At 41.9% G+C, this 18,149-nt stretch overlaps 1 protein-coding gene across 1 annotated transcript in view; it reads right to left on the bottom strand.

Moving 5' to 3' along the window:
- The window catches only part of LMBRD2 (LMBR1 domain containing 2), a 1,695,734-nt gene that overhangs the window by 977,517 nt on the left and 700,068 nt on the right, over positions 1–18,149 (bottom strand). The window contains exon 7 of the mRNA XM_044069969.1: positions 542–616. Within this exon, the coding sequence (XP_043925904.1) occupies positions 542–616 (75 nt within the window). The remainder of the gene's footprint in view (positions 1–541; positions 617–18,149) is intronic.

The raw sequence follows: 18,149 nt of genomic DNA, 5'->3' as shown, positions 1-18,149 counted from the left end.
TGGTCTGTAAAGTTCAGCTCAAGAATTTAGTTTACATAAAAGAATCCAGTTTACAAATAAATTAATAAATAAATGCCAGTGCTGGTGACAAGGAAATTATGTTGAATTAGTGTTTCTGATGGATATATGTGATTTGAAACTGTACTCTGATACTCTCAATGGACAGTTATACTTGACTTTTATTTTTTCTGCATGATCCATACACCAAATGGCTGTAGTTCAGTGGGTACAGCCTAAGAAATTAGATAGCTTTGATCAAGGTTCCAGGTGTACCACACACTGAGAATCACTGAAGAGATATGACCATTCAAAGATTATTTTTTTCCCTTTTTTGGTGTTTTATGATGTACATTTGTCTTGCTACTTGTATTATATAAAATTCTGAATACCATATATCTAAATGACCAAATGTTCCTTGAACTTTGTTGGACTGAGATAGACCTTTCCAAAACACTGCACCACAACACCCTTACAGCAGACAAGCATGATCAAATAGACTAGGCAAGCATATTAATATCTATATGATATTCTCCAGGATTACCTTTTTTAATATGGTATCGACATACTTCCTCAAGGGATGATTGTACTTTACGCTTTCATTCACTTTACGAACCTCCTGTAGAACAAAGAATTTGTTGTTAATGCATGGCCTAAATGTTAAACTGAGAAGTAAGGAACTGGCAATAGCTTAATACTGTACTCTTACTTTTTATAAAAAAGCATTAAGTGACAAAAATCCTTTAAGCGTCAAAGAACAAAATCAGAATTAAAATTTTGACAGCAAATTATGACAGCTGTCCTGTCTAGTCTGCCCACTTCCCAGTTTCTCTAAATCACAGATTCTTGTTAAACAGCAGCTTCCTTTTTTTCCCCTTCACCCAGGGAAAAACTGCTTTACGTCTTCTGCACATCACTGTTTTTGATGCAATGACCATATAAACATATTCAAGTTACCCTTCTCATCATACAGACACAAGTTCTTTATAGTCGTAATCAGTCATCATTAACCCCCTTTTTCCTACATATCTACATGAAATTGGGGTGTTGTGTCAGCTGCTGGCCACCTCTCTCGATTCACTGCTGCCCTCCCACCTTCCTAGACACTTATGCCGGACTGTCACATTTCTCCTGTCAGGCAATCCATTCTCTTGGCTGACCATCCCATCTTCTTCTTGCCTTTTCCCCATCTCTAACAATTCTTCTTCTTCATCAAATCATCTTCTGCTTTCCTGCAGTTGTTACTGAGCCACTGCAATCTTTTCTTGTTGGCTTCCTCTACAATTAGCGCAACTTTGACTTTTGTCTTCATTTGAAATACAGTGTGCATCCTGCCACCGTTCTGAGGCACTTCATCATCATACAAAAATTCCTAGGCTGCTCTGCCTTCATTATACGGACTTCTATACCATACAGAAGCACTGACTGCACCACGGTTTTGTTCATCTAACTTCTGGTATTCTATTGCACACTATCCCTGACACTTTGTGGAAACTGGCTGCAGCACCTCTGATTCCAGCTTTGACCCCCTCATTAAGATTTCACTTCTCCTTAACCACCCCTTCCAGATATCTGATGTTATTCACCTCTTCCACCATTTCCCTTCGCTCCCAATTTTAATCTTCTAATTTTTCTCTCTTTTTGCCATGTCATCTTTCTTGTCTGTAATCAGTTTCATTCCATGTGCATTTTGTTTTGCAATGCAGTCTTCTGTTGTTTGCTGCAGTTCCTCTACAGAGACAGCTTGTAGTGCCACAAGGTCTGCATACAGCAGCTTTATTGATCTGACCTCTCTCACTTGTTTTACCAGTATGAACAGGATGGGCTCAAGGATGAACCGAGATGCACACCTACTCCTACTGGGATCCCCTCTTTGAGATGTTCACTTTTTGTACTTGAGTCACTGGGTCTTTCTACAGAGCTTGCACTAAAGTTTCTGGGACTCCAAAATGTATTAAATTATCACATATGACATAGGAAATCATACATTTACATAAATGAAAACAAACCATATTGACATAACTTCAGTTGCAAACATTATACATCACTTGTAATCGATGTTATTGTCAGTCAAGCATTACATCTCATTCATATCCTGCCTTCTTTTAAACCTTGTTCCTCCTCTGCATGTACTGTTCCTACAATTCCCATTTTTTCTAAGTAATTTGCTCCTACCATTTTCTAAAGATCCCATTTCCAGTTGTTTCATCTCTGTTACTATATTCAATACTTCTAGTAAAGTTGGTTTAGACTTTGATTTCCATTTTCTAGTAACTGTTTTTTTTAGCAGCCACCACAATTAGACTCAGCAAGGCCTTACTATCTGGAGATAATTCCGATTCTGTATCATAGCTCAAAAAAAAAAAACATTTCCTTAGTTACACCAATTTGCTTACCAATATCTCTGACAGAGCACTCTGCAGAAAAATCTTTAAAATATACTCCCAGAAGATATGTTCCCATTTACCTCTTTCTCCCCATTACACCTCCAATATTTGTTGTTTACCTGAGGAAAAATTCTTTGGAGTCTACTTGGGGTATAAAAAAACCTATGCAAACACCTCTAAGCAAAGATCCAAAATCTTCTAGACTTTGTTGCATATTTGGGAGACATACATATATCCCCACACTGTTTCTTTGGGAACTGCTCTATTCCCAATCCTTTCTAACCTCCTGTGATTGATTCTTATACTTACCATGCAATATTTTGTATGCTCTACTAACTATTTCTTTTTTAACAGTAGCTTCTGTTCTAGATTCTGCTAAAAACTCTACCAGTGCTGGTCTTTTGCTAAAGAACCCCTTATTTATTTCTTTTTGCCTATACTCTGATATCAGTCCTTGATAGGGAAGGTAATCTCTAGCCTGTAGTCCAAATAAATTCTTGGCATCTTTCCATTCTCTTACCTTTCCCTCTCCAATTACTTGCTCCCAATAACTTGGTTCTTTTGCTAATTTTCTCCAATAAATTCCAGCCCCCTCTTGCCAACTGTCTACATCCCTAATTGCAGTCATCCCTATCGTCAGAATTGCCTTTCTCCATTCCCGTGTTGGCATAGTCCTTAGAATACGTTCTGCTACTTTAAGAATATAATATTCTATATGGTTATTGTTATTCTCCGTAGGGATCTGCATCCAAACTCCCAGTCTCTCGTTTCTTGAGTTTCCCCTCTGTTTCATCAACATCCCCTTCCACTTTGAATTATAGGTTTCTGCTTGTGCTACATATAGGAGCCTTAACTATGGAGCTCTGAAATATCCCTTCAAATCTGGTAATCCCAATATGCCTTGTTCTTTTGGAAGAATCATCTTATCCCACTTGACTCTTGCTGTCTTCCACTCCCAGATAAAATCCTTCAGCTATTTATTAAGTGCTATTCACAACTTCTCCTCTGGTTGATAAAAATATGCCTGACTTGTGTACAAGACTTCTTCTTCTTCTTTCGGCTTTTTCCCGGTTAGGGGTCGCCACAGCGGATCACCTTGTCCGCACAGTGAATGGCAGTGGAGTTTTACGGTGTCGAGTTGCCAGCCCGGCGCCCAACCTTCCACAGAAGGCACACTCACACGCACACCTAGGGGCAATTTAGAGTGTCCAATCCACCTGCAGCATGTCTTTGGGATGTGGGAGGAAACCGGAGCACCCGGAGGAAACCCACGCGACCACAGGGAGGACATGCAGACTCCGCACAGAAGGCACCCCAGCCGAGGATCGAACTGGAGAACCTCTTGCTGTGAGGCAGCAATGCTAACCACTGCACCACTGTGGCCGCCCTCCTGACTTGTGTACAAGACTAAAGGGACTAAAAAAGTACAGTTTTGTACCTACCATAAATGTAGATGTTCGAGGATCCACATTGCTGCAGTCATAACCTGTGGGTAGTCCGCTGTCCTCGGTCGGCACGAATACCAAAGTGTTAGGCTGGCGTCGGTCATGGTCGCTCAGAGCTGACGTCAGTATGCAGTAGTACTTAAGCGCATGACCAACGCCATATCCTCAGTCTTTCTTGCCCCAGATGTCAGAAGGCCTAAAAAGGAAAGTCCATAGCCAAAATAGAAAATACCCAACAACCAACATAGAGAAAATAATAATTATCCCAAAAGAAACACAGCAACCCCAAACTATAGGGGGGAAGGAGGGAGGGAAAATTGGACTGCAGCAATGTGGATCCTCGAACATCTACATTTATGGTAGGTACAAAACTGTACTATGTTCTTCGTCTCACATTGCTGCAGTCATAACCTGTGGGTAGAATCCCAAAGCAAAGGTAAAGGGAGGCTGGCAAACTAAATAGCATTAGGAGCTGCTAACATGCCCTGTAAGACTGCAGTGGCAAACCCAGCCCTAGACTTGGAATAAAGAGGGAGATGGTAATGTTTAGTAAAAGTGTGCACTGAACTCCAAGTAGCTGCCTCCAAAATATCCTTAGTAGCTACCCCCCTTAAAAAGGCAGTAGATGTGGCAGTAGCCCTAGTGGAATGAGGTCTGATCCCAGCAGGAACATCCTTTCCATGATGAGAACAACAAAAAGCAATACAATGGCCAATCCACTTAGAAATAGTTTGCTTTGAAACAGCTTTCCCTTGTGAACCCAAAGCAAAAGAAATAAATAACTGTTGAGTCTGCCTGAACTCTTTAGTTCTGCTCAAATAATAGCGCAACTGCCTGTGAATATCCAAAGAATGCAAAACTTTTTCCCCTTTATTTTGGGGATCAGCATAAAAAGTAGGCAAATGAATAGACTGGTTTAAGGCCACATTAGAAATAACTTTAGGCATAAAAGTAGGGTTAGTACGCAAGGACACCCTATCCTTATGGAATATCAGGAAGGGTTCAACTGCCATGAGAGCCTGTAATTCAGATACCCTCCTAGCAGACGTAATGGCCAACAAAAAAGCAGTCTTCCAAGACAAAAACTTCAACTCAGACGTAGCTGCAGGTTCAAAAGGAGGTAAAGTAAGCTTTTCCAACACAAAATTGAGATCCCAGGAAGGAGTAGGAGCTCTCGTGGGGGTCTTATGTTTTGCCCCTCTAAGAAATTGTTTAAACAAAGGGTGAGAAAATAAAGGAGGGTCACAATCATAGTGAGCAGAAATGGCTGCAGCATGAACTTTCACGGAGGAAAAAGACAAACCCTTGTCTAGTAATTCAGTAAGGTACTGTAGTGTAAAACTCAAATTAGGCACTGAGACATCAAGGCTCTTTGCTGTGCTCCAAAGAAAAAATCTCCTCCATTTATCAGCATAAACTTTTCTAGTACTAGGCCGTCTGGCTTCCAAAATGACATTCAAAACCTGTTGAGGAAGCTGAGACCCCCCAGGGTCTAAAACAGAATACGCCAGGCTGTTAGATGCAGGGACTGTACCCTGACATTGAGAAAATGATTGTTTGACTGGGACATCAGGTGAGGAATCGGTGGCAAAGGCCAAGGAGGCTCCTGAACTAAACTCCTCAGCAGAGGATACCAGTGCTGTCGTGGCCAATCTGGTGCTATTAGAATCATACAAGGCTTGTCCTGCCTGACTTTCAAGAGTACCCTGGGAAGGAGAGGCAGAGGAGGGAAAGCATAGACATGAAGGTTGTTCCAACTGAAGGATAGAGCATCCACTTTCCAAGCTTTTGGATGAAACATCTTTGTGCAAAATTTTGGCAGCTGAAAATTTAGTGGAGAAGCGAACAGATCTATGTCTGGAGTTCCCCAAGCCACTGTCAACTGTTGGAATACGTGAGGATCCAATTTCCATTCGTGGGGATCCACAATTTGTCTGCTCAATACATCTGCTAAGGAGTTCTGTGCTCCTGGCAGAAACCGTGCTTGAAGAGTGATGTGTAAACTCAGAGCAGTCTCCCACAATATCATAGCTTGTCTGCAAAGAGGGTAAGAATGGATTCCCCCCCTGCTTGTTGATGTACCACATGACAGTTGTGTTGTCTGTTTGAATCAACACCTGTCCTGGTTGAAGTAGGTCCTTGAAGGCCATCAGGGCAAACTGGACTGCTAACATCTCCTTCATGTTGATATGCAAATGCTGTAGTCTGGGAGGCCACGTGTCTTGAATCCATTTCCCATTGAAGTGTGCTCCCCAAGCCAGGTCGGAGGCATCCGTCGTTAAGATCTGACTCGCCTCTGGTCGGGTCACAGAGAGTCCCTTGTTTAGGTGACATTCCTGAGCCCACCACAAGAATTCCTTCTGGATGCAAGGTATTATCTGAATGACAGTGTCCAAATCGTGGCAGTGTTGAGTCCATACACTTTTGAGATACCATTGTAGCTTCCTCATATGCAGTTTGGCATTGGGAAGTACCAGAATGCAAGATGCCATGAACCCCAAGGCTTGAAGGACTGTCCTTGCAGTCAGCCTGGACAGTACTGATAATTGCTGGAAGTATAGGTGAAGATTTCTTTGTTTATCCGGGGTCAAAAAAGCCATCTGAGAGGCTGTATTCAGTCTCACACCCAGAAAGCACATGTCTTGAGAGGGTACTAGACTGGACTTTGTTTCGTTCACAGAATACCCTAGGCACCTTAAAACTGCCATTACATACTGTAGATGTTGAAGTAACTTGTCTTTGTCTTGAGCAAGAATCAGGCAATCGTCCAGATAAGGATAAATTTGTATTCCTTTCAGTCTTAAGAAAGCTATTACAGGAGCCAGAACCTTTGTGAACACCCTTGGCGCAGTAGATAAGCCAAAGGGCAATGCAGAGAAATGATAATGAGAAGTACCAGCCCGAAAATGCAGGAATCTCCTGCAGCTGGGCCTGATAGGAATGTGAAGATAAGCCTCTTTGAGATCCAGAGTTACCATCCAGTGATCTTTGCCTAGCAGAGGCAGAAGTTGCTGTAAAGTTAACATCTTGAACTTTGGAATGTCTAGGTATGTATTGAGAATGGACAAATACAGAATTGGCCTCCAAGTGTCTCCTTTCTTTGGCACCAGGAACAGGCGAGAATAAAACCCTTGGCCTACTTCTGACGGAGGTACCACCTGGATTGCCCCCATCTGCAAAAGCAAAGAAATTTGTTCGTGAGCCTCCAGCCTTTGCTGAGGAGGTACATCTGGCATGCCTTTGAAAGGAGGAAAAGTGTGAAAGTAAAACTTGTAGCCTTGATTTATTATGTCCAACACCCATTTGCCCTGGGTGACCAAATGCCAATTTTGTTTGAAAAGTGCCAACTTTCCTCCTAGAGGAGCTGCCAGACGGGAAGAATCTGGCAGCTGGAGATACAGGTCATTGGGTCTGTTTACGAAAAGGCTGACCCCTGCCCTCACCAGAAGATTGTGCAGGAGAACTCCAAGTCCTAGGTCTGAAAGAACCCTGAGCGTGAGCCCTGCCCCTACCACGTCTAGACCTGCCCTTAGACTGAAAATCCGAAGAAGGGTAAGACCATCCTCTTGCAGGCCAATTCCTGCTAAACTTAGGGGGCTGCACTTGCAAAAATTCCTTAACCGTCTGCATAGACTTAGCTTTGTCTTCCATCTTTTTCAAAACTGACTCCACAGGAGAACCAAAAAGAACTTCAGATTGAAGAGGAGCATCCAAAATACGAGCTTTAACATGCTCCGACAAATTTTGATCCTTAAGCCAGGCGTGTCTACGAATAACTGAACCAGTAGCAGTCACCCTGGAAGAAGCCTGAAGAGCATCGAAGCCATACTGCAAGGAATGCTTACCAACTTGATCTGAAGCATGAACTAAGTCCTGCAATTCCTTGCACTCTATACCCTCAGATAAAGCATCTACCTTAGATTTCAACTGGCCTAACAGAAAGTTCTGATACTTCAGCATATGAAACTGGCAATTTAAAGCCCTCATAGCTAACGTGGAGGAGGTATACACTTTTTTACCCCACCTATCCAAAGCTCTAGCATCTTTATCCAGAGGAACTGGATTCTTAACTACAGAAGCCCTGACACCCTTAGGCCCTTGAACAATAGTTTCCGGGTCAGCTCTAGGACTCTTATACAAATATTTATGTGCCTCTGGAACTCTGTAATACCTGTCTGGCTTGACAGGGGCAGGGGGTAAAGAATCCGGATTAAGGGAAGCTTCAGAAAAAACATCCTGAACAACATCTAAAACAGGGGGAATAGCCAAAGGTCTATGTTGTGGCAAAAACAAAAATTCCCTAAGCCTCTTACGAGAATCTGAAAAATCCTGACCTTCCCACTTGAAATGCTCCCTCATGGAGTGCAAGGTTTCGGAAAAGGAAAAATCCTCTGGAGGAGAAGCAGAAGGACAAGAATCTTCTGCATCTGAATCAGAATAGGGAGGAAAATCCTGGATATCCTCAGCTGAGGACTCAGAGTAATCTGAGGAATGCTCCAATCCCTCTAAATCTGTCTCCACCCTAGGCCTCTTCTCTGGAGGGGGCATAGAACCCCTGATCAACATAATCAAATCCTCTGCCATTTTCAACATATGTTTTTTAGGAACAGAGCCCGAAGAACTAGGGCTATGGCCTGTACCAGAAAGACCAGGTCTAACCCTAGCAGGGCCTTTAGTGACAGAAGTAGAAGGCCTAATAACCTTTTGTAAGGATGGAACCACAGAAACTTGAGAAGCCCCCGCGGCCTGACCTGACTCCTGAGAGGCCAACTCCTGTAAAAGTAGAGGTTCCCCCTGGGATTCAGCCGAGACCTCGGCTGGATCCACAGATTCAACCGTAGATTCCATAGAACCGGCATCCGCAACGGACTCATCCGGTTTAGACTTTAAAGATTTATCTTTTCGCTTTTTCGCGGTAGCGGGCGTCGGAGGATCCGATGGCATGTTATAGTTACACCGCTTACCGAAAACAAGCCTAGCACAGTCTAATCAGCGTTTTATGGTGCGCTTATTAAATCTAGCGCAAAAGCGACATCCGACTACGTCGTGCTCAGGCCCCAAGCAAGGAATACAGAGAGAGTGATAGTCCCTATGAGGTATCTGTTTCCCACAAGAAATACAATTATTAACTTTTTCTGACATCCGGATTAACTGAGGCAAGAAAAGACAAAAATATTCCCCAACGGGGTACTTAGCCCAACTAGGTCTTCGGTCTGAAACTCGAAAAACGAAAATTTCAGAACGCCGAACGGCACTTGCAAACATTGCTTCTGCTTCGGACCACGCGGCAAGAAAGACTGAGGATATGGCGTCGGTCATGCGCTTAAGTACTACTGCGTACTGACGTCAGCTCTGAGCGACCATGACCGACGCCAGCCTAACACTTTGGTATTCGTGCCGACCGAGGACAGCGGACTACCCACAGGTTATGACTGCAACAATGTGAGACGAAGAACATCATTATAATTGTGTGTATCTTACTATCTGTATTCATATAACAGAGCTTCTATTTTCACAGTTTTTGTATTACCTTTTGTTTAGTCTCTTCCCACATACCCTTAGCTGCCACATCAGAATAATTTTTAATGCAAACTCCACAATACTGCAATTTATCATGTCCCCATAAATATGGATATTGCTGAACCTGTTACTGAAACAATCCGAAATATAAAGTGATAAGTATTTTTGGCACTTCTTTTCAAAGTTCTGCATTATCCTATTTTTTTTTTGCTTGATTGATTTAGATATACATATTTGCTGGCTTCTGATCTATGCTGAAATTGCTGGTTTTTCTCCCACCCTTATTCCTGCTGTGTTAAATAGTGGCCTAACAACTTTTGTGTTTTATCTGATTGTCTCAAGGCTTGCTGGTATAATTAATATTCCCGGTTAACCTCTGCATTCATTGCTTGAAACTCCTTGTGTTCTGAATGAAAGTGCTACTAAAACAATTCGAAATATAAAGTGATAAGTATTTTATTTGGCACTTTTTTCAAAGTTCTGCATTATCCTATTTTTTTTTTTTGCTTGATTGATTTAGATATATATATATATATTTGCTGGCTTCTGATCTATGCTGAAATTGCTGTTTTTTCTCCCACCCTTATTCCTGCTGTGTTAAGTAGTGGCCTAACAACTTTTGTATTTATCTGATTGTCTCAAGGCGTGCTAGTATAATTAATACTCCCTGTTGTTAACCTCTGCATTCATTGCTTGAAACTCCTTGTGTTCTTATTGAAAGTGCCACTGAAACAATTTGAAATATAAAATGGCAAGTACTTTTTGGTATTTCTTTTCAAAGTTCTGCATTATCCTATTTTTTTTGCTTGATTGATTTATATATATATATATATTTGCTGGCTTCTGATCTATGCTGAAATTGCTGTTTTTTTCTCCCACCCTTATTCCTGCTGTGTTAAATAGTGGTCTAACAACGTTTGTGTTTTATCTGATTGTCTCAATGCTTGCTAGTATAAACTAGTACAATTAATATTCCCTGTTGTTGACCTCTGCATTCATTGCTTGAAACTCCTTGTGTTCTGACTGAAAGTGCTACTGAAACAATTCAAAATAAAAAGTGATAAGTATTTTTTGGCACTTCTTTTCAAAGTTCTGTATTATCCTCATTTTTTTTGTTTGACTGATTTAGATATATATATTTGCTGGCTTCTGATCTATGCTGAAATTGCTGTTTTTTTCTCCCATCCTTATTCCTGCTGTGTTAAATAATGGTCTAACAACATTTGTGTTTTATCTGATTGTCTCAAGGCTTGCTAGTATAAACTAGTATAATTAATATTCCCTGTTGTTGACCTCTGCATTCATTGCTTGAAACTCCTTGTGTTCTGACTGAAAGTGCTACTGAAACAATTCGAAATATAAAGTGATAAGTATTTGTTGGCACTTCTTTTCAAAGTTCTGCATTATCCTAATTTTTTTTGTTTGACTGATTTAGATATATATATTTGCTGGCTTCTGATCTATACTGAAATTGCTGTTTTTTTCTCCCACTCTTATTCCTGCTGTGTTAAATAGTGGTCTAACAACTTTTGTGTTTCCCACCCTCCCTCCCTATTGGTATCTTCTTCTTATACTTGGTGACTTTGCAATTGCCCATCCCTGCTGTATATTTGATTTGTGACACTCCTCCCGGTCTAGTGTCATTAGCTCATTCTACACAATACAGAAAGAAAATTTGCACTTTACTCATCTGCTCTTACTGTATTTGTGTATCTTCCTACTTTATTACATTATTTTGCTTTTGCCTCTTCTTGAAAGTACTCAATTGTACTTTGCTGCATTTATTACTACTTGGTAGTAGCCTGATTAAACTGAAACTGTTATTCTAAGCCTTTTGGTTTAAGCACTTGGGCTTCAGACCAGTTGTTTTACATTAAGAAGATTTGTGGTCTGCACTGTTGTGGCAGGTCAGGTAGCTTACATCCTTCTAAGTTGGGAATTGCTGATTGAAGGCTCAGTGTCTGTTATTCTAAAAGTGTATTAGTTCTGTTTTAAGCACTTGGGCTTCAGGCCAGTTATTTTACATTAAGAAGGTTTGTGGCCAGCACTCTTGTGGGAGGAGAGGCTAGATTCTGCCCTTTGAAGCATGGAATTTCTGGTAAAAGGCTTATTGTGCCTGCTTATTTGAACTGTTTCTTCTGAAATTGGTGCACCTTGTTTGCTGTAACATAGACTAGATTCAGGCCTGCAGAATCTAGCTTTGTTTGTATAACTTGAGCACTGATCCAGGCCATCTTTTTTTGGAGAAGGTTCCCCTGCACCCTAGTGGCAGGAGTGTCCAGTAAGAACTTGTCTGATTAAAGACTGCTGGAACAGGGCTCAGTTTTGAGCTTTGTACTGGTTAATTGGGTAATTTGTTTAAATTAGTTTCCTCATTTTCTATTGTTATATAGAAAAAATGCACTTTATTCATCTGCGTTTACTGTATTTGTGTTTCTTCCTACTTTATTACTTAATTTTGCTTTTGCTGCCTGTTCTTAAAAGTACTTAATTGCATTTATTCTGCTGCATTTATTACTGCTCGTTAGTAACCTGATTAAATTGTAACTGTTATTCTAACCTTTTGGTTTACGCACTTGGGCCTCAGACCAGTTGTTTTACATTAACAAGGTTTGTGGTCTGCATTGTTGTGGCAGGACAGGTAGCTTACATCCTTCTAAGTTGGGAGTTGCTAACTGAAGGCTTAGTGTCTGATATTATAAAAGTGTATTAGTTCTGGTTTAAGCACTTGGGCTTTGGGCCAGTTATTTTACATTAAGAAGGTGTGGTCTGCACTCTTGTGGGAGGAGAGGGTAGATTCTGCCCTTCTGAGCTGGGAGTTTCTGGTTAAAGGCTTATTGTGCCTGCCTATTTTGAAATTGGTACCCCTTATTTGTTGTAGCATAGACTAGATTCAGACATGCTGAATCTAGCTTTGTTTGTATAACTTGAGCACTAATCCAGGCCATCTTTTTTGGAGAAGGTTCCCCTGCACCCTAGTGGCAGGAGTGTGCAGTTAGAACTTGTATGATCGAAGACTGCAGGAACGGGGCTCAGTTTTTAGCTCTTATTGGTTAATTTGTTTAAATCAGTTTGCTCATTTGCTACGGTTATAAAAAAATAAAAAATACACTTTATGCATCGCCACTTAGGGGTAAACTATTCCCGGCGCCATAAAATCTGCTCTTCAAATTTTCCCTTAGAACTAGCCAGTTTTTTTAGTTTTAGCACTAAAATCTGTTTCTTTGAACTCAGCACTTGTTCAGAACTCGTAAGCACTAAATAAGCTACTAATTACTACAGCACTCAACTTTCCTCACTTATCTAGAGGAAAACAGCTTTTAGTACTTAATAAATAAGCACCTATCCAGGCATGTCTAAAGGTCAGCTCCCGATGTTTTCTCCTGTCTACCTGATGAATCTAAGCATCTTGGAGCAATGCAGCAATTGCCTCATGTACACAGAAAACCCTCTCCTCCTACCACCAAACACTACAACCTGTGAGAGATGCACTTACATAGCCAAACTGGAAGCAAAGCTCTCTTCACCCAAGACTGGACTAGACAGTCAAGAGGAGAAGGTAAACACTTGCACCACACCGCACTCATCACATAGTCCCTAAAACCTACACCACCAAAACACACACATAGAAACACAAAACACACACCTACATTCGCGGAGGCTCTCAATAAAAATCTGACCAAGCAACAGAGTCCTCCAAAGCAGAACCGCACACAACCTCCACCCCCCAACACAACCCAAATGACACATAGCCCACAAACTCAGTGTGCCACTCAACCACAGCCCATAAGGCATAACAACGTACCCAACACTCTAGTCATAGGTGACTCTATAGTCAAACACACTGATGTTCCACTCACCAGGCTAAACAAGAGAAAGTTACTGTCAGCTGCCTGTCAGGTGCCAGGATCCACCACATAATGCACGCACTCAGGTCACTCCACAACAAGTACAAATATGACTCTGTCATTGTCCATGTTGGTGTGAAGGACCTGAGACTTACCTCCCTGGAGTACAACAAAAGAGACATAGAGGAGCTCTCCAATCTTGTAGCCCAGGCAGGTATGACCCTAGCCCTGAGTAGCATCCTGCCATCACCCAGAATGGTACCACAGTACAAGGACAAAATGATTGACTTCAACAATTGGTTAAGCTTCTGGTGTCATTCTAAGGGGATCCAGTATCTGTCTGCCTGGGATGACATGATCGACAGACCATGATGTTTTGCCACAGATGGCCTGCACCTGTCGCCCTTGGGATTCCGGCTACTAGCTAAGGCTCTTGCCACCCCAATAGTACCTTTTTTAGGCAAGGTTCAAATGACAAATTAATCACCGTAACAGGTAAAAGCAAGCAAAACTTGAGAGTAATGCTACTTAATGCTAGAAGTCTAAACCTCAAAATGCACTCACTCGAGGCACTCCTTAAAATGGACATCGACATCTGTGCACTGTCAGAGACTTGGTTCAAGGTTCCAGAGAGCACCCCTGTATTACCAGGCTATAATTCATACCACACCTTTCAGCCACCTAACCTGGAACGAAACAATAAAGGCAGAGGCGTGTCCATATTTATTAAGGATACCCACACCTCCAGGCTAGTTGCTCAGCATAATGCATCCGAGATTATCCAAGTGCAACTAACTCTGGGCAAGACTGCAATCCAAACTGCAGCTTGCTACAGATTCCCCACCATGCCCCAGGATTCCCACTCCTCATTTCTAGATACACTGGAAAGTACAACCCAACACCCTAATAATGGACGATTTCAACTACTCCACCATTAACTGGGAAAACTACTCAAGTACCAACTCTTTTGCTCAACGTTTTCTGGAATTCATAAATTCCAATGCCTTGGATTAACTTATCCACACTCCCACCAGGGGCAGCAATATCCTAGACCTGGTCATTATCAACATGGGTGACCGGTGTTCCACACCAAAGGTCAATTCCTCATTGGTCAGATCCGACCACAAGCTAATCACCCTAGACATCCACATCCCGTCCCCACCCCCCACCCCCATTAGGGAAACTATCGTAAAAATTTTCTCCAAATCCAACTTCACGTTTCTTAAAACAGAAGTGGCAAACTTCACAACACCCATGCAGACGGACAATAGAGGTATGACTGCTGAATCCTACACAATTGCACTTTATAAGCACTTACATGAGTGCATGGATTGTGCTATCCCTAACAGAACTAAGATGCTATCATAGCAGTCAATCTGGTGGTCCTCTGCCATAAACAAACTATACAACAGAAGAAAGAAACTGTTGCAAAAAAGAGTAAAATCCCAGGATTGGAGGAACTCCCTGGTCAGCCTAAGTAAGAAGCTGAGATCTCTCATAAAATCCTCCAAAGCTAGTTACGAAAACAAAATTGCCACTGATTCTAAAGACAACCACAAAGCATTCTATAGCTATGTCAAGAATCTCAATGGCAACACTCAGATCTGCTCTGAGTTACAGCACAATGGCACTAAATATACAGAACCAACTGATATTGCCAACATCCTGGCAGATAGGTTCAGTGCTAACTTTACTCCCCCTCTCACCCCCTAAAGGGCCCATCTCTATACCGAAAGAATGCAAAGTTCCTGTAATCACAACTGCACAGGTAAAAAACACACTCTCCAAAGCCAAGAACACAGCATCCATGGGACCTGACAACATCCCAGGCTGCATTCTACACCAACTACAGAGTGAACTGGCACCCCACCTAAGTACCATGTTCAATCATAGCCTCACCTCAGGCTTTGTGCTCACTGAATGGCGCACAGTGACGGTTATCCCACTCCACAAAGGGGGAGCCACCACGGACCCCTGGAACTACCGCCCCATTAGCATGACGAGCCTGGTCTGCAAGGCCATGGTACTTATAAACAAAGAATCGGTAATCTCCAAACTCTGGACCCTACCCAGTTCGCGTTTATAAAAGGCAGATCATGTCTCCTAAACCTGATAGACTTCTTTGAAGCAGTCACCAAAGCCGTAGATGAGGGTAAGGTGGTTCATAAAACCTATCTAGATCTTGCCAAGGCTTTCGACACCATTCTCCACTCTGAAATTATAGATAAACTCACTAAATTAGGTATAAATCCCTATGTCACAAGACGGGTTGCCAATTGGCTCACTTACAGAACCCACACTGTGAAAGTAGCAGACTCCAAATAAGACTTCAGACCAGTGACAAGTGGAGTACCACAGGGTTCAGTCCTGGGTCCTCTCCTGTTTGGAATCTACTTCTCTGAAGTACAGGCTAACACAGACTGTCTTTGGCTAACGAAGTTCACAGATGACTGCAAACTAGGAGCCAAAATCAAAACTCCTAACAGTGTGGACATCCTATAAAAGGGCCTCAATGAGAGAGATGCCTGGTGTCAAAGCCATGGCCTCGAGCTCAATGCCAAAAAGTGCAATGTCATCCCCTTTGGTTAAAAACTCTGTACCCATGAACTACCACATAGGCGGTAGTAAACTTAACACCAAACGTATGATAAGAGACCTTGGGACACAGGTGGACAGTAGTCTCTCCTTTGATAATCACATCACCACAGTAGTCAGGAAATCCTTCTACGTGGTACACCTCATTACAAAAAAATTTCTCATCCAGGAAAAAAGAGGTCATTGTTCCCCTCTACTCGTCACTCATTAGACCCATTATAGAGCACAACACCCCTTTTGGTATGTACCTCACAACACATCTACAACTGGAAAGACAGCAGAAATACCTCACAAAGAGGATTACTGGCCTCAAACAGATGCCCTAAGCAGACAGTCTCAAAAATCTCCAGCTTTACTCCATCGCATATCGCCTACTCAGAGGCAATCTCTGCCTAACATACAAAGCTATGTCAATCCCAGAGCTGTTGGACATGCTCCACTTAAAGTAATCCCAATCCCTCAGAGCTACAAGTTCTAGGGACCTAAACCTTGTCACCACAATAAACAGAACATGCTGGAGGAATAGATTCCTGTCCCAGAGATTTCCCACACTCTGGAACGAACTACCTAACTATATCAAACAAAGCTACTCATTAGCACTCTTCAAGAAAAATCTTGATGATTGGATGGGAAATAGGAAATTCACTTCTGTGGCTTTGCTCAACAGTGGCACAGGAAAATAATTTTCTTGGGTGGCGAAAGCCAGGGTACTTTTTTGGCTAGGCTTATATAGGCCCTAGGGCCAATAGCCTAGTACCTACCTATGAACCAATTCATGTGTGGGTACATATTTACCACTACTGCCTTTGTTTTAGCTTCATTAATTTTGTATCCTGAAAAGATTTGAAACTTTCTCAAAATGTTCCACAACACTGTAATGTACTTTTTCTGGTTTTGTCAGGTATGAAATAATATTATACCTGTACTCCTCCCTTATCAGACCCATTATCGAGTACAGTGTCTTCTTCGGCATGTACCTTGCCAAGCACATGCAGCAGCAGGAGAGACCACAGTGGTTCCTGACCAGGAAAATCCAGGGTCTCAAACACCTAATCTACACAGATAGGCTAAAAGCCCTGTCCCTCTACTCAGTCTCATTCAGACTGCTCAGAGGTGACCTGTGTCTAGCATACAGGGGCATCTCAGACCCAGCCTTTATGGAGTTGCTGAACATCTGTAAGTCAAACTTCACTGGCGCAAATCACATGCAAGGCCTCAACCTGGTCCGTAACATTAACAGAACTTGTTAGTGGGATAGATTTGTGTCCCAAAGACTCCCCCATCTGTGAAAGACTCCCTCTCCATGTCAAGCAGTGTACCAGTCTCCAGCTCTCTTTAAGAGGAACAGGATGGGACACCGAAAATACACCCCTGGGATGACACCTGTCTCTCTGCTGGACAGGGCAAACAAATGCTGACTTTCTAGGTACATGGGCAAAATTCTTGGCTAGGCTTATAAGGGCCTCTGGGCCAATAGCCTAGTATCATCCTATGAATGTATGAACCTATCTGCAAACAGAGTCAGCTTTTCTTGTCTACCATGCCAATTATATCCTTGAATTTCTGAATCCCTTATTTTCTTTTTCAATGGTTCTAAATATAATGCAAATAACAAAAGGGAAAGAGGACACCTCTGCTTGGTACCTCTGCTCAAGCAGCAATTATCAGAGAGGATCCCACCCACTTTAATTTTCTCCTCCGATCTCTCATATATCCTCGCAACCAACCTTATAATTTTATCAGGGAATGTAAATGCTTCTATTGCCCAGCTCAAAATCCCAGCTTACACTGTCAAATGCTTTCTCTGCATCAAGACCCACCAACAACAGTGGTATTTTCTTATACTTTGTTTCCCTCTGGATTATCAATGTTCTGCTAATGTTGTCAAATGTTTGCCTCTCCTCCACAAAACCACACTGATCCATACCTATCAATTTTAGCCCTACTTTAGCCATTATAGACATAAACACTTTATAATCATGATTTAGTATTGAAATAGGCCTGTATGAAGCAGGATCTGATGGATCTTTACCCTCTTTAGGTATTACAGCTACCACTGCTTTCTTCCAGGATGTTGGTACTTCTCCTCCTCTTAAAATACTACTAAAAAAAACCTTCCAGATCGTTATCATTTTTTTCTATCCTAGCTTCCAAACTTCCACAGGAATAAATCTATTCCTGGGTACTTTCCTGTAGGTAGGTTATACATCACCATTTTTATCTCATCTCCTATTCTAACTGTTAGTAACTGAGCTTCATCTACCTCTAACTTTGGCATATTTAATTTTCATAAACATTTCCATTTGTACCTTTTCTTGACTTGAATACTTCTCTGATTTTTACAGACTTTCACAGGA

This window comes from Protopterus annectens, chromosome 1.part0 (assembly GCF_019279795.1).
Source record: "Protopterus annectens isolate FY-2018-M chromosome 1.part0, PAN1.0, whole genome shotgun sequence".
NCBI lineage: Eukaryota > Metazoa > Chordata > Ceratodontiformes > Protopteridae > Protopterus > Protopterus annectens.
Note: the sequence above shows the minus strand (reverse complement) of the source record. Positions and strands in the feature narration are given on the sequence as shown.